General features: G+C 36.1%; 1 protein-coding gene across 1 annotated transcript; it reads left to right on the top strand.

Moving 5' to 3' along the window:
* Rnf168 (ring finger protein 168) lies at positions 1-24,497 on the top strand. The gene is made up of 7 exons (XM_005343082.5): positions 1-318; positions 662-998; positions 7,757-7,833; positions 9,259-9,438; positions 12,765-12,886; positions 17,692-17,773; positions 20,835-24,497. Exons 2-7 carry the CDS (start codon positions 698-700, stop codon positions 21,771-21,773), a joined length of 1,701 nt encoding a protein of 566 aa, XP_005343139.3. The 5' UTR covers positions 1-318; positions 662-697; the 3' UTR covers positions 21,774-24,497.
* Positions 24,498-25,041: the final 544 nt, after the last annotated feature.

The raw sequence follows: 25,041 nt of genomic DNA, 5'->3' as shown, positions 1-25,041 counted from the left end.
TGTCGGAATAGAAAGGGCGTTTTGGCGGGCAGTTGTGACGTCACTAGCTCTTGTCTGGTTGTTCCGGAGCTCTGCAGCGAATAGGGTTTGTGGCTGACAGAAGAGCTGTGAGGGGCGTGTCAGCCCGTGGGCAATAGGACACTGCGCTAGGCCGCCTAAAGCTGGATCGCGGTTGCTCGCGGGCAGCACCCGCAGCAACGGTAAAACGGAAGTCCTGCGATCGGAGCCCGGCGTCCGGGCGGAAGCGGCATTCTCTCAGCGGTGGCCCGGAGTCAGCCCCGGAGCCAGCCCCGGAGCCACCGGGAGCCTCCTGACCTGGTAAGGGGGAGGAGGGGCACTTGGCGCGGACTCTCCGCTGCGTCGGAGCCCTGCGTTGGAGCCCCGTGTCTAGCCTGCCGCAGCGGTGTTGCTCCTCCCTAGGAGCCTTGCTCTTCCTACTAAAACCTTTATTTGTTTTCTTGGACGTTTTGTCTTAAGAAGAGTCACCGCCTTGCAAGGTCTTATTGGTGGTTACCTGACCTGTACAGCGTTTCTTTGCTTCAAGCCCTGTTTGAAGCTCGTACTGTCGAATGGTGGTTCGCTGCAGGACATAGTATTAAACACATTACTGTTTATTTGCTTTCTCTGTCGTTCGCTGAAAAGACGATTCTTTTTCTTTCAGGTGTTGATGTTGAGTAGGCATCATTAGCATATTAAAATGGCTCTACCCAAGGACGCCATCCCTTCCTTGTCGGAATGCCAGTGCCAGATCTGTGTGGAAATCCTAATCGAGCCCGTAACCCTCCCATGTAACCACACGCTCTGTAATCCGTGCTTCCAGTCGACTGTCGAAAAGGCAAATTTGTGCTGTCCCTTCTGTCGCCGCCGGGTCTCTTCGTGGACTCGGTATCATACCCGTAAAAATTCTCTCATCAATATGGAACTATGGGAAACGATTCAAAAACACTATCCAAAGGAGTGCAAGCTTAGAATCTCTGGGCAAGGATCAGAGGAAATTGGTGAGTGAAAAACCGAGCATGTTAATTGGCTAATCCAAAATCTTTTAAAAACTGAGTCATGCCGGGGCGGGGTGGCGGACGCCTGAGTCCCAGCGGCTCGGAAGGCTGAGGCAGGAGGATGGTGAGTTCAAATCCAGCCTCAGCAAAAGTGAGGTTTAAGCAACACAGTGAGACCCTGTCTTTAAATAAAATACAAAATAGGGCTGGGGATGTGGCTCAGTGTTCAAATGCTCCTGAGTCCAATCCCCGGCACCCCCCTCCCCCAAAAAAACCCAACAGCAAAAAATGAGTCACCATTTTTCCATTTTAAAAGAGAACAGAGGAAAAAAAAATCTGCCTAGTATTTGCCTAAGTTGTTCTTGAAGGTTTTGATTTTGTGGTCACCCAAATGTTGATTAAAGTCAAGAGCAAAATGTTGATTAAAGTCAAGAGCAAGATTTTGTTCATTTTTAAAATGCCCAAGCTCTGTGTTCGATTGCTGTTTGTGTTAAAAATGAAAGAAAGAAAATCGCATATATACACACATAATGTATGTGTACACGCACATACATGTATACACAGATAAGCAAAGGTTGTAGTATACAACAACCACAGGAGGAACGACTGATTTCTATGTTAATATTTTTTATACTTTTACTTTGTCTGTTAGCAATCTGTACATTTCCATTCATTGTGTCTCCATTCGGTTCTCTAAAGCATACAGCACACCTAAAATAGCTTTCTATTACTAGTCCCATCTAGTTCAGTCATTTTAAATCAAAACCCTCCATACTGTGGACTTAAAGAGCCCCAAACCAAACACTTGACTCTAGCATCTTACTTCTACTAATGTGAGCAATAAATCATTCATTTCAGTGTTTTCTGTCTAGGCTTTGAATATGATGCCTGTGCTCTGGTATACCTGCCATTTATTTATTTATGGTAAAAAAAATTAACAAAATTTGCCCTTTTAAACATTTTTAAGCAATAGTTATCTTTAAAAAACTACTTTATTGAAATACATACAATTCATCCATTTAAAGTGTTCAATTTTTTTTTTTTTTGTACTAGGTATTGAACTTGAACCAGGAGGCACTTAACCAATGATCAACATTCCCAGCCCTTTTTATTTTGAGACAGGCTTGCTTAAGGCCTTGCTAAGTTGCTGAGACTGGCCTTGAATTTGTGAGATCTTCTTGTCTCAGTAGCTGGGATTATAGGCCTGCTTCACTGTGCCCAGCTAAAGCATTCAATTTAAATGGGTTTTAGTATATATATATATATATATATATATATATATATATATATATATGTATTTATTTTAATTGTGAAAAACATATAACATAAAAATTTTTAACCTTTTATTTTTTGTGCTGAGAACCTTGTGCATGCTAAGCAGGAACTGTAATACTGAGCTATCCCCATAGCCCATTTATTTATTTATTTATATGTGGTGCTGAGAATTGAAGCCAGTACCTCACACATGCCAGGCCAGCTCTACAACTAAGCTGCAACCCCAGCCCCATTGCCCATTTTAACTATTTTTAAATGTACAATTTAATGGCAATTAATTATGTTCACAAGGTAGTTTTTACCACTGTGTCCAAACTTTTTTTTAAACTTTTTTTTGTTGTAGATGGACACAATACCTTTATTTTATTTATTTATTTTTATGTGGTACTGAGGATTGAACCCATTGCCTCACATGTGCTAGGCATGTGCTCCACCACTGAACTACAACCCAGGCTCTTCAATTTTTTCATTACCCCCATAAACTAACGATTAAGCAATGAATTCCCCCAGTTTACCCTGCTCTCAGGTTTGTGATAACCTCATACACTATCTTTTGTGTCTGGCTTGTTTCACCCAGTTTCTGAGGTTCTTGTACTTTGTAGCATGTACTTCATTTGAGGGCCTTCCATGGATATCTTGTATTACATTATATATCTATGTGATACATCTTTTGATTATATGAATAATACTGATATGAATATTCATATACAAATAATTCTTTGAATACTTGTTTTTATTCTTTTGTGTATATAGTCATCTGTTGATATCAGAAGATTGGTTTTCTTCTCCCTCAGATACCAAAACCTATTGATGCTCAATTTTTTTTTATATAAAATGGTGTGGTATTTTTCCTATAATCATGCACATCCTCTCATATACTTTAGTTTTAAATATTTATTTTTTAGTTGTAGTTGGACACAATACCTTTATTTCATTTATTTTTATATGGTGCTGAGGATTGAGTCCAGGGCCTCGCACATGCTAGGCAAGCGCTCTACCACTGAGCTCCAACCCAGTGCCCCCTATATACTTTATTTGATTTGTTTTTGTGGTGCTCGGCACAAAAACATGGTAGGCAAGCACTCTACCAACTGAGCCAGTCCTCCCATATACTTTAAACCAATTCTGGATTACTTATAATACCAAATGCTATGTAAATAGTTGTTATACTGTATTGTTTAAGAGAAGGATGAGAAAAAAGAAGTTCATACATGTTTAATACAGACAAGTTTTTTTCCTGAATATTTTAAATCTGGAATTGATTGAATCCACAAATGCAGAGCCAGTGACTACAGCAGGCCGACCATATATCTAAGTGTGGAATTGCTGGATCTGCCAAACTGTTTTCAACAGTGGCTATATTGTTTAATATTCCCTTTAGTGATGTACAAAGTTTCCAGTTTTGTTTTTGTTTTTTGTTTTTTGGGTACTGTGGACATTTAATCTCTGAACCACATCCCCAGCCCTTTTTATTTTTATTTTTATTTTGAGACAGGATCTCACTAACTTGCTGAGTCTGGCTTTGAATTTGCTATTCTCCTGCCTCAACCTCCTCAGTTGCTGGAATTATAGGTGTGTGCTGCCACACCTGACTTAATTATTATTAGTAAAGTTGCTGAGAAGATTTCATACAAGTTTTTTTGTTATTATATATCCTAGTTTTCTTGCATAAGTACTTAGGAGTAGAATTGCTCAGTCATAGAACAGGCACTTATTTGTTCTTTAAAGAAACTATCATATCTTTCGTTAAAATGTTATCATTATAATCCTAACAAACATCTCCACGTTCTGATTTTTGCACATCTTCACTGACCTTTGATATAGTTCTTTTTTTTTTAATTTTAACCATTCTAGTAGTTCTTAGTAGCATCTCATTATAGTTTTTTTTTATTGTTGTTTTTACATTTATTTTATTTCTTTATGGCATCACACATTACACAAGCACTTTACCATTGAGCTATAATTCCAGCCCTCATTATAGTTTTTAATTTGTATTTTCATCATTCCCGTTGAGTCCTTTTTCATGGGCTTATTGGCAATTTTATTCATTTTCTCGCTTTTTCCTTTAGGCTCTTGTTTTTTATTTCTGCTTTTTTACTTTTTTCCCCCCCTCTACTGGGGATTCTACCCAAGGCCTCACACATGCCTCATACATTCTAACAAAGAGCTACACCCCCAGCCCTTTTAAATTTTTATATTGAATCAAGGTCTCCCTAAGTCCCCCAGGCCTCAGACTTGAGATCCTCCTGCTTCATCCTGCCAAGTAGCTGGAATTATAGGTATGTACCACTGTACCTGGCTTATTCATTTTCTTAATTATGTCTTTTCATAAGCTGAGACTTATAATTTTCATGAAGTCTGATTCATAACTTTTCTTTTTATGATTATTACTTTTTGTGACTTTGCCTGAGGCAAAGATATTCCTGTTTTTTTTTCCCCTAAAAGCTTTGTTATTTTTAGCTTTTATGCTTAAGTCTGTGATCCATTTTAAGTTAATTTTTGAGTATTCTGTGAGATCAGGATTGAGATAACATTTCTCATTGTAGATATTCATCATTTCTTATACATTTATTGAGAAGATTTTTTTTCTAAAAAATGTAGGTTTTTTTTCTGTACAATTTATTTATTGGTTGATTTGATATTGATGTTACATTGTCTTGATTACTATACTTTGCAGTATAGAATGTTTTGAATGAATGTATAATAGTTCTCCAACTTTGTTTTTTTTTAATCAGGTATTCTAGGTTCTTTGTATTTTCATATAATTTGGTGAGGAGGCAGTCATTGAACCCAGGGGTGCTAAACCACTGAGTCACATCCCAACCCCTTTTTGTTTTTTGAGACAGTCTCACTAAGTTACTTAGGACCTCAAACTTGTGATCCTTCTGCTTTAGCTTCAGTAGTGGGAATTATAAACCTGGGCAACATACTTGGTTTCAAGTGAATTTTTTTTTCCCAAGTATTTATAATCATTTAAAATTTTATCCTTCTTAGCCCTATAGAGCAGATTTTTACTTGAGAACTTTGTTAGGGATAGTCTCAGCTGGGGCTATGGTCCACATGCCAGACTTGACTTTCTTTCTTTATTTTTGTAGGTTTTTTTTTTTCCAGACTTGACTTTGATTTTTTCTTTTTAGACAGTGGATTGAACCCAGAGACATTTAACTACTTAAATATTTATTTATTTTTTTAAAGAGAGAGAATTTTTAATATTTATTTTTTTTAGTTTTTGGCAGACACGACATCTTTGTTTGTATGTGGTGCTGAGGATCGAACCCAGGCCGCACGCATGCAGGCGAGTGCGGTACTGCTTGGGCCACATCCCCAGCCCTTTTGTTTTTTATTTTTGAGACAGAATCTTGTTAAGTTACTGAGGCTAGCTTTGAACTTGTGACTCTCCTGCCTCAGCTTCCCAGGTCACTGGAACTACAGGCAAGCACCACCATGTCTGGCTCACCTTTTTTCCTAATGAAGTGTTATTCAAATGCGTGCTCTATGTTCATTTATCTATGACTATAGGGGCTTTTGAACTATAATGGTAGAATTGAGTGACAGACCATATGGCCCACAAGACAAAATATTTATTGTACTGTCCTTTCCAGAAAAAAACTGCCAACCCCTAATTTATAACAGCTGATAAAGAACTACCTCTTTGAATATATCCCATTCCCCTTTATTAGAAGTGCTGTAATAGAAGTGTTGTTACTCTTATTTACCTAGGCTTAGTTTCTAGCCCTTCCTGTTTTAAGGAGACTTAAACTTGTATCTCCCATTATTCCTTTGTTGTCTCATGGATTTTCCTCAATGGTTAAAATAAATGAGAATTTAGCATACCTTATCTCAGTTTATTATGGAGTTATATCACTGTTTTACATTTCTCTAGTAATTTGCAAACTTCTGGCCTATTTGATCATATGAAGCCTGCAGACATGTTTTTTTTGTGACCCATCTGGCACCAGTATTTAAATTGGAAGATTTTGCCAGGCACGAATGTGAATGCCTGTAATCCCAGCTGCTCTGGAGGCTCAGGCAGGATTGAGAGTTCAAAGCCAGCTTCATCAACAGTGAGGTGCTAAGCAACTCAGTGAGACCCTTTCTCAAATAAAATACAAAATAGTGCAGGGGACGTGGCTCAGTGATTGAGTGCCCCTGAGTTCAATCCCTGGTACATTAATTAATTAACTGGAAGATTTCATATGAAAACCTGGATTTCTAGATTTTCTTGGGAAAGCAGAAAAATATGACAGCAGTGTGCCTGACTTTACTGATGACAGTAGTCCACTGGAGTCGAATAGTAACTGTCTTTATAAGTAAGCTGCCCCTATAAGGAATACCTTTTTTTTTTTTTTTGGTACTAGGGATACAACTCTGGGTCACTCAACCACTGAGTCACATTCCCAGCCCTATTTTGTATTTATTTAGAGACAGAGTCTCACTGAGTTGCTGAGTGCCTCTCCATTGCTGAGGTTGGCTTTGAACTTGGGATCCTCCTGCCTTAGCCTCCAGAGCCACTGGAATTACAGACATGTGCCACCATGCCTGGCAGGAATAGCTTTTTATGGATGTTCCCTTTTTATAGTATCTTATTCTCCTTTTATGGAATAAAATTCTTATCAGCTCTGCTGAGGTGATACACATACATATATACATTTAGTTTATATTTTCTATTCCTGAATTGTTTGTTGTTTGTTATTCCAAGGTGGTTTCTGCCACCCCCCTCCCCTTTTTATATAGCTTAGTATTTCTCTTTAATCCTACAGATTTATTTCTCATGTCCGGTGATCCTTGGTTTGGGTTTCATATTTTAAAATGAGATCCTGGAATAAAGCTCCATGTATATAGAAGGGACTGGTGACTGGCAGACATTGGGGTCTTGAAGATGGAAACTGGCCATTGTACTTTGCCAGCTGTAGCTGCCAGGTCGCAAAAGGTTTTTCTCTGGGTTAAAGTAAAGTATTCTGATTTCTGAATTTATAAACTTTGAAATCTTCTGTCCTCAGTCCCATACTTTGTCACTCTGGATTCCTTTGTGCAGATTTGGGCAGATTCTCTTTGACCTCAAGAGAATCAATAATCAATTCTCTTTGATTCTCTTATAGCCTTTCATTCCAAGGATTCCATTATTCATCTCTTCATTGGCTTCCCATTTTCTTGAACTTGGTTAAAATTTGTTTACTGACTAGACACCCCCTTCCCTAATCTCATTAATGCTGTGGGGTTACATATATATTTTTTAAATGCCTTTACTGTTATTGTAATGGTATCTAGAGGAAGAATTAAGGATTATATATTCACATACTATTTGGAACCAAAAAGTTTCTGGCATTTTAAAATGGAATCCCAAAAGAAGATATTATTGCTGGAGCTACTTATGATGCATTTTATCTTAATTTTATATATTTAAACTAATACAGTTTAGTGGAAGGCCAAAATTAGCCATAAAGTTCTATTTGCCTATAATATTATTTTCTTTTTGATGTGACTAGTTGATGACTACCAGCCCATTCGTCTGTTAAGTGAACCTGGGGAATTAAGAAGAGAGTATGAAGAAGAGATAAGCAAGGTAGGTGCAAAATAATTTATCTTTTTTTGAAAATTTTTTCTGCTGTGTTTTCAGTCTCAGATTTTTACATATAATTTTATTTGCTTAAATAATTAGTATAGGGCTGGAGTTGGGCTCAATGGTAGAGAATTTGCCTAGCATGTGCAAGACCCTGGGTTCTCTCCCTAGTACAACAAAAACTGAAAAGAAAATTCAAAGTACTTTTTCTTTCTTTCTTGTTTTTTTTTTTTTTTTTTTTGTAGTGCTGGGAATGGAACCCAGGACCTTGTGCATGTGAGTCAATCACTCTACCAACTGAGCTATATCCCCAGCCCCAAATTCAAACTACTTAAAGCAATAAGAATTTATTTGTTTGTTTGTTTGTTTGTTTATTTTGAGTACTGGGGATTGGACTCAGGGGCACTTGACCACATCTCCAGCCCTATTTTATATTTTATTTAGAGACAGGGTCTCACAGAGTTGCTTAGTGCCTCACTTTTGCTGAGGCTGGCTTTGAGCTCCTGATCCTCCTACCTCAGCCTTCTGAGCTGCTGGGATTACAGGTGTGTGCCACCAGACCAAGCTAGAAAATTATAATTAACTGGAATTTCAGAGGCTATGGGCTTCAAGGTTGGTTTCTTCTGGAGCTCCAGCTCCATTTCTTTGCTAATTTTTGTGATCTGGCTCTAATATCAGGCCAATGCAAGATGGTTGTACAGTTTCAAACTTCAGATGCATATAGAACCACATGCAGAAGAAAAGAAGCAGTGTCTTCTTTGGGCATTTCTTTAAGAGCAAGAAAACTTAACACAGAAGTCCTTCAACAAACTTTCCTCGTGTCTACAATTTGTTTTAATTAGGTGAAGAACTTACTTTTGAATCAAATACTTTGAACTGTCAGTGTGGTGGCTGTAGGTCCTAGGAAGTGAGTTGGAATTCAACTCTGCCACTTGAAGACAGTAATTGTTTTTTCTGTGTGTCTTGTAATGGTTACTTCTTCAATATTTGTTCTATTCCTGCCCACTGTTAGGGGATTGATCCTAATTTCAAGGATAGGCCCTGCTTAGTATAAGTCAGTTTCTATCATTCCATCCCCTTTCCTAGGTTTAATTCAGAAAGTTAGGTTTATCTTAGTACATGACATTCTGTCAACTGAGAAAAGTATTACCAAAAAGAATGTCCATAAATGTGTAGCAGTATAATAGAAACTATGATAAGGACTGAAGATAAAGGTTTTGGGTCTTTGATCAAGGTTTCATTGGACTAACTGAGGAAAGCTTTCTGAGGGAGCCTTCTTGAATTCTATAGTTTTTTGCCTCCCCAGATTTGTATTTCATTTGAAATATTTAAGATCTTACCAGTTTTTTCTTTTACCATTTTTATTAGGAAACACTGCAAATTATATTAAGTTCAGAGAAGAATTATCCTCTATTAATCATTTTTTAGGTGGAGGCAGAGCGACGAGCCAGTGAGGAAGAAGAAAACAAAGCCAGTGAAGAATATATACAGAGATTATTGGCAGAGGAGGAAGAAGAGGAAAAAAAGCAGGCAGAGAAAAGGCGAAGTGAAGTGGAAGAACAACTAAAAAATGATGAAGAACTGGCAAGAAAGCTAAGCATTAACATTGTAAGTTTTAGGAGAGAACTTTGAAGTATTAACATTTCAGTTGCTTTGACCATGTGGTTTTCATTGAGTTGAAGATGAAGCATTTACTATAATTAGAAGCTATATCTTTGCTCTATTTAAAACAAAACTTTTTAAATAACAAACTTTGCTATAGGAAGTGTATTTTTGTTTATTGTTACATAATTGTAACCACACATGCCTTCATAATACATTATAAAGTTATCCAATCCCCCACTGTTATGGAGATTGAATCTAGGGCTTTGCCCATGATAGGCAAGTGCTTTATTACTGACCTTACATCCCTGATCCACGTTACTCTTTAAAAAAGAAAGAAAGAAAAAAATATTTTGGGCTGGGTGTAGTGGCAGACAACTGTAATCCCAGTGATTCAAGAGGCTAAGGCAGGAGGATCATGAGTTCGAAGCCAGCCTCAGCAATTTAGTGAGGCGCTAAGCAACTTTATTATCAGTTTCTTAATAACTTTTCCCTTATTCACCTGAAGGTGAGTTATACTGTTTTATTTCTTATGTGTTTTCACTTGATAGATCTTAAAGATTTTTGTAGTTGTGTTAAGATATATATGTAGTTATTTTAAGAGAATAATATTTCTTTATATAGATGTGGATCCGTTTTTGAAAGTGAAGAACTTAATTTTTTTTCCTCTTTTCTTCCTGTGGTACTAGGGTTTGAACCTAGGACCTCATGTATACTAGGCAAGCACTGTACCACTGAGCTGCATTTTCAGTCTGTTTCTTAAATAATGTATTATAAACCTGGATTTTCTTTTTCTTTTCTTTTCTGTTACCAAAGATTGAATCCCAGGGGCACTTAATCACTGAACAATACCCCGAACCCTTTTTTGTTTTTTATTTTGAGACAGGGACTCTATAAATTGCTTCAGGCCTTGCTAAGTTGCTGAGGCTGACCTCGAACTTGCAATCCTACAGCTTCAGCCTCCAGTGTTGCTTGGATTTCAGGTGTGTGTCACCCACCAGCTTTGCCCTTTTTTACATATCCTTTCTTTTCTAAATTTGAGTAGAATACATTTTAAAACTATATGATCAGAGAAGTAAGTAAAAACATTGATGAATGGAATAATAAATGGAATAGGGAAGAAAATATGTTAAAGAATTTGGAGTCATCTGTAAAACATCTTTCAAATGTCTTGTTGTAATCCTAGTTTTCACATAGCAATATGAGAGTAATTTTATTAAAATTTTAGAAAAATTTTTGGTTTAATATGAAGGTTTAGCAATGGTGAATAATCATGAACTTTTCCAATAGTATGATAAGAAACTTATGAGACTAGTTATAATAAGTGAATATATATGGTATTTATTGATATACCCTTAAAACCCAGAGTTATGTTTCTACAAAACTTTTACTCCAGATATATCCTTAGCTCTTTAAAATTTCTCCTATAAAATAGTTATAATTATATAACACTTTATTAGAAAAATCCTCAGAAATTATTGGTGAGATTAATATTATTCCTTTTAATGCTTCATAATGTACAGTAAGAATGGATTAATTTAGACCAACATTGGTGAACTTGGTTTTGTTTATATAATATAGTTTTTCCTTGATATCTGCAAGGAATTAGTTCCAGGACCTTCTTATGTAGGCCTATTATGTAGGCATTGTGCATATAACCTGCACACATCATTTCTAGATTATTTGTGATATTTAAAACAATGTAAATGGTTTATGTATGTTAAGTTCACGGGTAATATTATATTTCATAAATTTTCATTATTGAATTTGTGATTTTTTTTTAGAAAGAATTTTTTTAATATTTATTTTTCAGTTTTTGGTGGAGACATCTTTATTTTATTTTTATGTGGTGCTGAGGATTGAACCCAGCGCCCCCCACATGCCAGGTGACCGCTTTACTGCTTGAGCCACAAACCCATCCCCATATTAAATTTGTGATTTTAACTTTTTTTTTTTTTTTTTTAACAGAGAGAGGAGAGAGAATTTTTTATATTTATCTTTCAGTTTTCGGTGGACACAACATCTTTATTTTTACGTGGTGCTGAGGATCGAACCCAGCACCCCACGCATGCCAAGCAAGCGTGTTACCACTTGAGCCACATCCCCAGCCCTGGATTTTAACATTTTTAATAGTCACACTACTTACTTATTTATTCATTCATCCATCCATTTATTTATTTGTTTGTTTGTTTATTTATTTTTATGTGGTGCTGATAATTGAACCCAGTGCCTCACACATCGTAGGCAAGTGCTCTACCATTGAGCCACAACCCTAGCCCCGATTTTAACCTTTTTAAATTTTACATTTCAGTGACATTTCTTACATTCACAATTTAAACAATCACTACCACTATTTCCAAAAATTGTAACATCCCAAACAGAGATTTTGCAACCATGAATCCATAACTCCACAAATTTCCCTTTGCCTAGTTCCTGAAAACCTGGTGTACTTTTTAAAATATTTTTTTAGATGTATAGACCCTTATTTTATTCACTTATATGTGGTGCTAAGAATCTAACCCAGTGCCTCACACATGGTAGGCAAGCGCTCTACCACTGAGCCACAGCCTCAGCCCAAATTTTTTTCTCTATGATTTTGTCAGTTGTAGATATTTTTTTAAACAAATCTTTTTTTAGTTATACATGGACACAAATTCTTTATTATTTTTTAATTTATTTTAATGTGGTGCTGAAGATAGAACCCAGTGCCTCACATGTGCAAGGCAAGCGCTCTGCCACTGACCCACAACCCTAGCCCTATAGATAAATATTTTATATAGTTTAAATCATATACTATTTTTTCTGTTTCATTTCATTTTGCTAATGGCTTCACAGTTCATGTTATAACATGTAAAACTTTGTTTCTTTTATCGCTGAGTAATATTCCATTACATGTATATACCACATTGTGTTTATCCATTCATCTAATAATACACATTTGGGTTGTTTCCATCTATTCACTTTGTGACTAATACTTCATTGGGCATTGGTTTCTACATAATTACCTTCCTGAGAAGTAGTTTTTTCAATTCATTTGTGTATACACTTCGGAATAGAAATTGCTGGGTCCAAGCTGCTGGGATTACAGGCGTGCACCACCATACCCGGAATCCTCCAAATATTTTCAGTTCATGATCAATTGAATCTCTGGGAATAGGAATGGAGAGCTGACTATACTGAGTTTTGTATGGTCACTATTCTTCAAAGAATATATAGAAATTAAATGTAGTTCTGGAAACATTTTGTGAATTCTGAATTAATTGGTGTAAATAATAGCTTATTTTCTCATAAAGCTATTTTTAATTATGTCTTTTGTGCTTTTCTTGTTGAAGAATAATTTCTGCGAGGGGAGTACCTTGGCTTCTCCTTTGAATTCCAGAAAATCTGATCCAGTCACAACCAAGTCACAAAAGAAAAATAAGAACAAACAAAGAAACATTGGAAATATTCAGAAGTAAGTGAATATGACATAATCAATTATCTGTTGACCGTCTACAGTATTAGTGTTTTTTGTTCAAATAATACCACTGGCAATTAAGGTTTTCTTCATGAGCTCTTTATGAAAACACTAAAGACAGACTGATATTGATGTAAAGTGAAAAGAAATGAGTTACTGCCATGTCATTCCTAGCTAGCACAGGAGAGATGTGAAAGCTGTTATGCTTTTTACTCAGCCACTTATTTTAGCAGATTAGTACTTTTTGTCTAATTTGCTCAGGGTTTGCATGTTGGATTTCCACAAAATGAACCAGTTGAATTCCTCTGCTTCATAGTTTAAATTCAACTAAAAATAGCCTAGTCCAAGATAGGCTCATCTTCATTGAAAATCTCCCTCTCCCTTTTTTCCCAGTTTATGCATAGTATTTCTTTGCTACTATAAAACAAAACAAAACAAAACAAAAACATGAATAAAGTAATCAAGGATGGCATGAGCTAGTTTCCTTATAATAGCCCTCTAGAATCCTTTAATAGGTAGAATTGATGGTTTTGTGAGGACATAAGGCTTCCCATGCTAAAATTCATAGTAGAAAAAGTTTAAGAACCACAATCTAGACTTGAAAACCATGTGAGGACTTCTAGTTCAGCTTAGTATATATGTGCAGGTAACTCACATCTCCTTCCAAAATTTGTTGAAATTTTGGATTTAGAATGGGAGGACTTTTGGAAAGGAGAGTTAAATAAGGTGGTTGCTGTTAAATGAAAAAAAAAAAAAAGTGTGGTTCTATCAATATTATTAATACTGATGATTGATATGCAAAGTAGAAATCAGAAGAAAATCTTTTAAAATAGGAAAAGCAAGGTTAGGGATGTAGCTTAGTGGCAAAGTGCTTGCATAGTGTTCACAAGGCCCTGGGTTCAATCCCCATTAACAGAGGTGGGAATGGGGGTTATACAGATAGGTGTTTCATTTTGACATATATTGCCTAAGGATATGACTTATGAATCTTTATCTAAAAATATATTTTGAAATACAGACTTTTAAATTATTAGAATAAACCAAGTAACACATTGAGAAACAGCTTAAGGATATGACTTATGAATCTTTATGTATCTAAAAAAAATTTTAAATTACTAGAAGACTAAACCAAGTAATGAATTTAGAAACAGACATCGAGAAACTGATAAAGCTAAAACAAAGTTAAAAACAATTGAGGGCCTTGGAGTGAGGCTCAGTAATGGAGTGAATGGTTAAGCCATTTAAGGCCCTTGCTTTGATTCCTAGCACCACCAAAAAAGTTTTATGAAAATGGAGCCAGTACCATGGTACCTCACTTGTAGTCCAAGATAGTCATCTGGACTGAAGCAAGAAGAACACTTGATCCTGGGAGTTCAGGGCCAGTTTGGGCAACATAGCATGACTCTTCTCTTACCAAAAAAATAAAAACTGATGTGGTCTAGTCTCTAGAATATTACATTAAATACTTGTAACTCAACAACTAAAGACAACACAAATTAAAAAAGGGCAAAGGACTTAGACATTTCTTCGATGAAATATAAGTGGCCTGTAGGCACATGAAATGATGTCCACCATCATTAGTAATTTGGAAATGAAAAAAAAAAATGGGGAGAGAAAAAAGGAGAAGAAAGACTAAAAATATATTTTAAAAGACATTCTCTGGAGATGTGGCTGGTTTTGGGGGGGGTTGGTCGTGGGTCCGACCCCCCCCCCCCCCCCGCAATGCTGGGATTAAACCCAGGATATCACTGTATTACTGAACTACATCCATTTTCCCTTTAAACCCAGGTGGTAAGTATTTGGGTTTTCATGGTAATGTAAATTTTAAAAACTTTTGGAAGTATGGTATGCATATTTTAAAGTGCACTAATTTAAATGTATTTAGTGAATTTTTACATGTATTTAAATCATCCCCTGGATTAAGATATAAAATATTTACAAAAGGTAATCTTGAAACCCTTTTCCTTTCTAGTCAGGATCCCCTCCCCATAATTATGATGTATTACTTTTTTTTTTTTAAGAGAAAGAGAGAGAGAGAGAGAGATGAGAGAGATAATTTCAACATTTATTTTTTAGTTTTCAACCAACACAATATCTTTGTTTGTGGTGCTGAGGATCGAACCTGGGCCGCGTGCATGCCAGGCGAGCGCGCTACTGCTTGAGCCACATCCCCAGCCCTGTATTACATTTTTTAACTGTTCTCTTGTAAAACTATTTATTTTATGAGGCAAAATATTCTTCTTTTTTTTTTTTTTTGTACCAGGAATTGATCTCAGGGCCACTGAACCACTCAGCCACATTCCCAGCCCTATTTTGTATTTTATTTAGAAACAGGGTCTCACTGAGAGTTGCTGAGGCTGCCTTTTTTATATATATATATTTATTTATTTTTTAGGTGTAGATGGACACAATACAATGCCTTTATTTTTATGTGGTGCTGAGAATCGAACCTGGGTCCCTCCCGTGCTAGACGAGCGCTCTACCGCTGAGCCACAATCCCAGCCCCCTGAGGCTGCCTTTTGAACTCCTCTCTTAGCCTCCTGAGCCACTGGGATTACAGGCCTGTGCCACCATGCCCAGCATATTCTTCCTTGTAATGATCTTTAAGATGGGGGGGCAGGGGGAATCACAGAAGATTATATGTCTCTTTTGGGGGGGAGGTGGGATTTACTGAGGATTGAACCTGGGGGCATTCTACCAGTCAGATACATGTACCTCAGTTCCCCGCTTTTTTTGTTGTTGTTTTTAAATTTGAGCAGAATCTCACAAAGTTGCCCAGGCTGGCTTCAAATTTACCACTATACTCCTGCCTCAGCCTCTTGAGTCACTTAGATTACAGGGCTGCGCTCTGAAAGTAGGACTAGGCTGCCTCCCATTGGTAGAGAGCTTGCCCCAGGCATTTGTTCAGTCCCCAGTAGAGCAAAAAACAAACAAGCAAAATAATGACAAAGAATTTTTAGGTGGTTGGTGAGGAGTAACTGAGCCAAGATACTGCAGAATCTGCCAGTTCTTTATCAGATCACTCAGGTTGCTTCATGCAGGCATTTTGAAAATAAAGTAAGGAGAAACAAAAGCTGTTTCAGGGAGAATATTGGAAATCCAGTTCATCTGAAGGGTAGATTAGCTGATTCCTGTATAGAACCACCATGGTTCTTGGAGTTGGGAATAGCATGTGTCATATCAGCTAACTAAAAATATATTTTAAAAGAAGCAGGATTGACTTCATTCATTCCTGCAATTACTTGGTTCACTTTCATACTCTATGGACCAGTAATATGATAAGTAACTGAGCTCTTTTTGGGGGATCAATAATTGTACAAATTTGACATGTACTAACTGTCACCAATAAAGGATTTCTTACTGGGAGGCGGATCCTCAGCATGAGGGAGGCTTTGGGCTCAATTCCTAGCATCAAAAGGGGGAAAAAAAAAGTTACATATGAGGAAGCACATGAGAATAGAAAGGGCTGATATGTATATTTCCTTTACTTGTTTATTGCAATGAGCATGTATTGATACGTTACTTGTTATTTTATAAAAAAAGAATAACTGGAAGAGTTTAATGACTCCTTACTGATTCTGTTATATATTTGATCACATTTTGTTCTCTTAGGAATTTTGAAATAACTGTCATATAACTCTAATATCTTGATACTGATATACTTCCTAACTAATGGATTTTTCTCTTTTCCAAGCTGCTTTTTAAAAAAATCACCCAAAGTTACCACCACTTGAAAACAATCAATATTTTGGGAGATTTCTGCTAAATTTTATTACAATTATGTGTGTGATTAGTTTACTGTTTAAAAAATAAACCTACCAATGTGTAATCTTCCTTTTTTATTCCTACTTACACCATTTTCCATTTTATTATATATTTTGTATTTTTAGTGGCAAACAGCCTATAATAGACTCTTAGAAATTTAGGGATTAGCTATTATGTTGACATATGTTAACATCTGCGTGTCTGTAAGCAGGTAGTTGGTATAAAAACTATATAATGGTAAGAATCTAATCATGAATTGTTTTTCAATAGAGATTAAAATGTAGTAAACAGAGGCTAGAGGCATGTGGTTTAGTGATAGAGTACTTGCTTAGCATGTGTAAGGCCTGGGTTTCAAATGTCCAGAACTGCAAAGTGGGTAAGGGGAATGGAGTAAATAACCACAGTTTCTGGTATGCAAAGACACCAACATACTTAAAATATTGTTTCTGTAAATTTGGGGAGGGTTTGCGTAATTTAATGCTATCAACCTTTTACATTTTTTTCAAGAATTAAAAAATATTTAGGGCTGGGGATGTGGCTCAAGCGGTAGCGCGCTTCTCTGGTATGCGTGCGGCCCAGGTTTGATCCTCAGCACCACATACAAACAAAGATGTTGTGTTCGCAGAGAACTAAAAAAAAAAAAAAAAAAAAAAGATTCTTAAAAAAAAAAGGTAAAAAATATATATATTTATTTTTTATTTTTACTTCCTTTTTTACTGTTTTCTTTCTTTCACTAAAATATCGATGTCAGATTTTTTTGTTTTTATTGTGCTGGTGATCAAACACAGGATTTAAATCATGCTATGCTGATGCTCTACTGTTGATCCATACCCTCAGCCCTGTTAATACTCCCAGTTTTAAGTTTTGTCCTAGAGTTAAACCAAAATACCTAAGATCAGGAGGTGAAATACACTTTGACAAATCAGCTAATGAGTAAACTGAACAGTCTTGGGCATAAATAATTAATCTGGCTTTAGCATATTGAGTATATGCTACTTGTCTTTCAAAGTATTCACACTTGGATAATTTTTTTAAAGGTATTTGTCACCTAAATCTCTATTTGGATCAGCAACACAGTCTGAAGTTGTACAAGAAGTCAGGAGAAACTCCACAACTAAGGTATGTTAATGCTGAAGACATTCTTGATTAGGCACATTTACTGATGGTATAGATTATTTATGGTTTCCTAACTTTTTTTAAAGCACTATAGTTAATAGAATATCCTTTTATAGTCATCTAGTCATCTTAGACTTACCTAAAAGGGATCAACAAATGTTTTCTCTCAAGGACCAGGTGGAGCTATTTTAATTTTTGTGATCAAAACAGTCTATGTCACAGCTATCCAATCATGCTATTGTAGTTGGAAGGATCCATTGCCAAATGTAAACAGATGAGCTTATCTGTGTTCCAGTAAAACTTTTGTTTATAAAAATAGGCAGCAGGCTAAGTCCATGGGCCATATTTTTCTGATCCCTGACCTAGATAATGAATCTCATAAAACTGAGTTATACCTGGTACCAGCTTCACATAGAAGATTAACAAAGAAACAAAGCATGCAACAGCCTGTAGGTGTACTTCCTGGGGTCCTGGTAAGAAATATACCAGTCAAAAGAATGATAAGTCACTTAGAAAAGAAGCCTCGAGCTGAAAACACTTTTAATCCTAGAACAGAGGCAGATAGGTCATTGATCACAGGCCCTTTTTACTAAGTCATATGGCCTAATAATATGTGTGACATTTCACCTTTATCAGATTTCCAGGTAAACAGAACAAGAGAGGGCTAGGGTTTGTTTGGTGGCAAAGCACTTGCCTCAAACATGTTAGGCATTGGGTTCTATCCTCAACACCACATGAAAATAAATAAACAAAAAAGATATTGTGTCCAACTACAACTAAAAAAAAAAAAAATGTTTTAAAAAAAAATTAGGTGGTTTCTTAGAAGGCTGAGACGGAAGGAATGAGAGTTCAAAGTCAGCCTCAGCAAAAAGCAAGGCATTTAAGCAACTCAGACCCTGTCTTTAAAAAATGCAAAAAGGAAATTTAAAAAAAAAAAAAAACTTTAAAAAAATTCAAAAAGGGCTGGCAATGTGGCTCAGTGGTCAAGTGGCCCTGAGTTCAATCCCCGATACCCTCCTCCAAAAAAGAAAAAATCTAGGTAGTTTTATACCACCAGATATGCAATGAGCATTTACTGTGTGCCAAAAAATAGCCAGGAATGGTGGTACAGGCCTATAATCCTAGTGATTCAGGAAGCTAAGTCAGGAGGATCCCAAGTTTGAGGCCAGCCTGGTTGACTTCTTGAGACCTTTTCTCAAAATAAAATAAAAAGTGCTGGGGTTCCAACTCTGGTAGAACGCTTTCCTAGCATGGGTGAGACTCTGAACTGCCAAAAAGAAAGAAAGAGAAGAAAACTGAGGCACAGAGTGAAGACACTTGTTTCAAGTCTCTGAAGTAAGTAGTAGAGGGAAGAATTCAACTGACAGTTCTGCTCATACACGAACAGAGGATTTGTAGAAGAGGCATTGTAGGACTGGGAAATTTTCCCCCACTGCTGTTTTCACAGCAAAATGAGGTAAGCAGTCTAGAATCTGGCCAGTTCCATCCACATTGGTTCATAAAAAAGTGCTATCAGGAAGGATAAATGGAAAGCAAAATAGGCAAAAGAATAAGATTAAAAGTTCACACAAGATATTCTTTGTTCCGAGGCACATTCTCCTCAAAGCCTTTCTTCTTAAGGTTTTCCCATTGTCAAAATTAATCCTAGGTCTTGACTTAGGTAAGTAAGACCTAGAAGTGAGAAGAAGAATTATACTGACTAAAGCAAGAGTTCTTAACCTAAGGTCTAGATGGAAGAAAGAGTATGTATTTTGTTAATTTGTAATTTTAATATTTCCTTTAATTTTGGATGCAGACAACAACCATAGTAATAGTATCTGTGACTTTGTTATCAGTAGAAAATGCAGCTATTTTCATGTCACAGTATATTTGTTACAGATCTCTTGAAATATTACTTATAATCATCTCTATTTTGATAGTACAAATTTTTGAACTTGCTACCAGCTCTTATTTAATGTGTCAATAGATGAACATTTGGTTTATTAACATTTTGTATGTTTTTGTTGTTGTTTGTGGTGCTGGGGATTGAGCCCAGGGCCGTGTACATGCAAGGCAAGCACTTTACCAACCAACCTATATCCCCAGCCTGGTTTATTAACATTTTAATAATTGCGTTACAGTATAAATTAATTCCCTTTGTAAGACTATGTATTTTAATTTTTATATTTGAAAATATTATTCTCAGAAGATGTCTGTCTAGAAGTTTTAACAAAATGCCTAAAGAAGGGTCCACAGTGCAGAAAGTGGCTTAAAAGGCCCATATCGCCATCTATCTGAGCTGGTGACCTGTGCTGGGTTCACAAAATTTGACTATTCCAATAATTAAGGAAACTCTGAAGAAAGCAAGCAAACACACAAAAGTACCTTTTCAAAATCTGAGGATGGCTCTGTGACTGTAAGGGTCCATAGAAAGAGAGCAAGCCACTGGAATTATTTATTCTTATAGAGGGGACACACAGGTGAGGTTCCATGGAACATTCTATCCCCAAAATGGCAAAGGGGTAGGATTACAAAGGAACAGGTGGGAGCATTTCAATCCCATCCTGTCATGGCCGCTCCTGGAGCCACACCTTCCTTATCCAAGTGGAGGTAAGCCCATTGTATTCGGGGTACAATAACAGTACAGTACCCCTTTACTCAGGACTTAAAGATGTGCTCATAGCTTCTGTCCAGAGAGACTCCTGACAGCCCCAGACTAGAAGTCCTTTGTAAGGTGAAAGAGTTCAGACCATCCTAATGCCAGCTCTTAGCCATACATAGAATCTAGTTTGTGAGTTTTGATTTGTGGGTTTCCATTGGGTAAAAATGAATTAATGCTGTAATCTAAACTGGAATATAGAATTAACAATTATACTAAGAAAGAAGTAGGCCTGAGGGTGTAACTCAGAGGTAGAGAACTTGCATAGCACACAGAGATCCTGGGTTTAATTCCCAGCACCGCAAAAAAAGAGGGAGGGAAGAAATACTTTGTTAGTAATACTTTACAAATATTCAGCTGTGGTATTAGATATATATTATGATTTGGTGTTTTCCCCTGTACACTCAGTATTTTTGTTTTCTACAGGAAATTGACAGAAGTCATATGAAGAGCCCTACAGGGCAAGATACAGAAATTGAAGAAGATATGCCAACACTTTCTCCTCAAATGTGCCTTGAAATTCAAGAGCAAGGTACAAAGTCTTCAGTAGAGTCACCTATGCCATGGTTATGTGTCTATGATGCAGAACAGTGCCTTGAAGGAAAAGCCAAAAGATCAAACAATCATGATCAAGAGTTATATGTCTTACAGTATGAAGGACCTAAAACCAAAGTTCCCTACTCTAAAGAAGCTACAGTTAAGCCTTGTGGCAAGACAGAGAATGGGCGTACTTCATCAAATATGATACAAATAATTGGAGACAACCCAGTTGAGATAGAGTCTAGCCAACCAGACAGTAAAGGTGTTTCAAAAAGAAAAAGCCAGGAATCTTCAGTTGAAGCAGTCAGAGATTCATGCTTTTCTTTAAAAAGGAAGAAAAAGTTCTCAGAATCTTCTTCAGATCAAGAGGAAACAGAAATGAATTTTACCCAAAAACTGATAGATTTGGAGCATTTACTTTTTGAGAGACACAAACAAGAAGAACAAGACCGGCTATTAGCGCTACAACTGCAGAAAGAGGTGGATAAAGAACTAATGAAGCCAAACCGGCAAAAAGGATCCCCAGATGGGTACCAGTTACGTACTACATCCTCACCTCCACATAACTTACTAAATGGGCAGAAGAATTACAAAGAGAGAAACTTCAAAAAGCAGACTGATGTAGAGCATCCAAAACCTCGAAGAGGCTCAAGAGATGAAAACTGGCAACCTTCTTTTAAAATCCAGTTGAACAGTTCGGCGAATGGAAAAAAGATGTCAAATTCTACTAAAGAAAATTGTAATGTATCTAAAAGTACTCATTCTCTACAGCCTAGTAATTCACAGAAAAGTATTTTTCAGATGTTTCAGAGATACACCAAATAATGTGGGTGAAAGGAATGTCTTCTAGTAAAGCTGGATTGTGAAGCTCTCTTCTGTCATAGAATCTTTATAAATTTCACATTAATCTCTGTTGTCTAAGCATACTTATTATCTTTAAAGACTATGTGATTAAAAGGAAGCATATACAAATGTGTTTTCTATAAAACTCAGTGATAAGAAAGGATCCCTATTAATTGTTAATAACTAACATGTACTAAGTTTAATGGTCCTTTTGTATATACAGATGTGTTCACCAAGCCAAGAAGTCTTTAAGTGCCATTCTTTAAAAAAAAAAAAGGAAAAAGTTTTATGGCCTTTGCTTGTTTTTTGTCATGAATAATCAAAACAAAGATTATACTATATCAGGTAGTTAAGGAATCTATGTAGAACATAGGGTCTAGATTTTCTTGTTACTTTCCCTTATATTCATAGAGCACTTGAAATATATCTACCATACCAATTGAGTAGTTAATTTCCATCTCCAATTTAATTAAATTTTGAGCATTATAGCATTTTCTTCAACTTAAAATGGATTAGAATTAATGTTAAATCAAGAGTTTTCTAGTAAATTAAAATTCAGTTGACAGAAAGGAAACTAGATTCTTTATGCATAAAAAAAGAGTTGGGATTAGACCAGTGGGATGGATTGGCAGTTTAGGAGCATTAGAACTGAATGGATGATCAGAAACTGGGTCCAGAATGGAGTAGCTGGTGTTATTTGCCAGAACATTCTCTCTTGTCATTTCTTTGCTGTAAATGACACTGAAAACATTTTGGGTTTACATCTTTTCACACCATAGTGTCCACTGTCAAAATCAAAATTAGTGGCCAGGTGCATTGGAGCAAGCCTGTAATTCCAGGGGCTCAGGAGGCTGATGCAGGAGGATCGAAAATTCAAAGCCAAAGCCAGCCTCAGTAACTTATTGAAACCCTGTCTCTAAATAAAATACAAAAAAGGGCTGGGGATGTGGCTTAGTTAAGCGCTTCTGGGTTCAATCCGCAGTACCAAAACAAATTTGTTTTCTTAATTTTTGGAAATTCATACTTCTATTAAGTGCTGTTCCAGAAAAAAAGGGAATTTGCTATATGAGAGTCATATGACAATGTCTCATGTTTTGAAATTTGAAACAACCATGAGTTTACTTCTTTATACTATCATTTGTATTGATATTTTTCTTTGTGCTTGTAGATAGTAATAGAATGTATATAGATTTTGCTCTCTTACCCCTGAAGGTTAAATCAGAAGCACTGAATTTCATTTGTGAAGTTTTAGAGACTAATGATCTTAATTCTGCTGCTAATTTTAGTTTTTTCTTTTTCAAAAAAAAAAAAATGCCCTCTGAGTAATGATTGTGGTAAGATGAGGTATAGTCAGAAACTAATCAAATTTGTCTAAAACAGATTAAAATCTGTCTTATCAAATCAGAATTTTTCTAAGAACAATTCACTTGATGTTTTAATGTAGACATTGTTCGAACTCCTTGAATTAAAACTTTCTTGAAATGTTCCCTGACCAAAAAGGAAATCAATAAAAAATAGCCCATGAGCTGGTGCTGTAGCTCAGTGGCAGAGCACTTGCCTGGCACATGTGAGGCACTGGGTTCGATCCTCAGCAACACATAAAAATAAATAAATAAAATAGAGATATTGTGTTCATCTACAACTAAAAAAATAAAATAAAAAACCCATGTTGCAGTATTTATATACTTAACCACTTATTTGCCTTTGAAGAAGTCTTCTTGACTAGAGTTGGCTTTAAGATAAATTTTAATTTCTCTATTAATCTTTCTGTTCTTCCTACCACATATGCATTTTTATTAGAAATTAATAAATATTTTGTGCCAGTCATATTAGAATGTAACATTTTTTTCCTATCATTTTTATGGGATATGAGCATGTTAACTTCTCAGGGAGTACTAAAGCTGTGCAGATGTCATGAATTTTAGGAGTTAATTTTAAGAGTTATTAAAATTAAAATGGGCAGTATATTTCACTATACTTACATAGAAATTGGCTACATAAAAAGCATAAGTTCTTTATAATAAAACTATCATAAAGCTGGATATGGTGGAACATGCCTGTAATCCCAGTGACTTTGAAGGCTGAGTTAGGAGGATCACAAGTTTGAGGTCAGCCTCGAACAATGTAATAAGACCCTTTCTCAAAAAACAGAAAGGGCTGGAAATGTAGCTCAGTTATTAAGTGCCCCTAGGTTCAATCTCTGGTACCAAAAATAAAAAAGTGAAACCTTCCATAAAGTTGAAAGACAAGGCAAGCTGGGGGAAGAAATATTTTCAATTCATCACAAAGAGCTAATTTCACATATATATAGTATCTGTCAGTTCATTAAGGTGAAGCTCAGTGGTAGAGCACTTGCCTACTATGTATGAGGCTCCTGGTTCCCAATTCCCAATGCCACACACAAAAAAAGACTTAACAAATCTGGGAAAATTAGAGACACCTATGTTCCCAAGAGACTACATACTCAGGAAGCATAAATGTCTCTTAAATATGTGAAAAAGGTACATAATATCACATGTCTTTCCACCCTTCAGATTAGTAAAGATGAAGTATTTTCTCATTTTTGTGTATGTATGTGGTGCTTTTTAATTTTAACAAGAATGAGGGAAATGGGCATTGTTATGCATGCATTGCTTGGTATGAATAGATAATTAAAAATCCCTATGGAGGTAAACTTAGCAGTTTTGCCTCTTGGGTTTCCTTAAAGCTGGTCTCATATGTGTGCTGAATGACATGCATATAAAATTTTTGTGATGGCATTGTTTGAAATAATAAGTTAGAAACAACCTTAGTATTCATAATAGATATTCAATAAATGATGGTACAATGGAATACTATATAGCAGTTTTAAAAACTATGAAGAGAAGAATAAAAGTTAAATAAAAAATACACAGTGTACAATAGCATATATAGTATGTGATCATTTGTCCAGAAAACAATGTAAATTTATATGTATTTCCACCAAATACAGAAGGACTGGGTGCAGTGGCTCATACCTGTAATCCCAGCGGCAGAGGAGGCTAAGGCAGGGGGATTGCAAATTCAAAGTCAGCCTCAGCAATTTAGCGAGGCCCTGTCTCAAAATACAATATAAAGGGCTGGGGCTGTAGCTTAGTGATGAGTGCTTGCCTAGCACATGTGAGACCCTGGGTTCGATTCTCAGCACCGCATAAAAATAAGTCTATTGACAACTAAAAAAAGTTTAAAAAAAAAAAAGATATATATATATAGAGAGAGAGAAAAGAACGGG

Source organism: Ictidomys tridecemlineatus, chromosome 3 (genome assembly GCF_052094955.1).
Source record: "Ictidomys tridecemlineatus isolate mIctTri1 chromosome 3, mIctTri1.hap1, whole genome shotgun sequence".
NCBI classification, from domain to species: Eukaryota; Metazoa; Chordata; class Mammalia; order Rodentia; family Sciuridae; genus Ictidomys; species Ictidomys tridecemlineatus.
The sequence above is the reverse complement of the archived record's forward strand: the minus strand, read 5'-3'. Positions and strand labels throughout refer to the sequence as shown.

Coding starts and splice junctions, on each gene's coding strand:
- Rnf168 (XM_005343082.5), top strand. CDS start 698: ATGGCTCTACCCAAGGACGCCATCCCTTCCTTGTCGGAATGCCAGTGC. Junction 9,439..12,764: donor GAAAGCTAAGCATTAACATT/GTAAGTTTTAGG, acceptor TTCTTGTTGAAG/AATAATTTCTGCGAGGGGAG. Junction 12,887..17,691: donor AACATTGGAAATATTCAGAA/GTAAGTGAATAT, acceptor ATTTTTTTAAAG/GTATTTGTCACCTAAATCTC.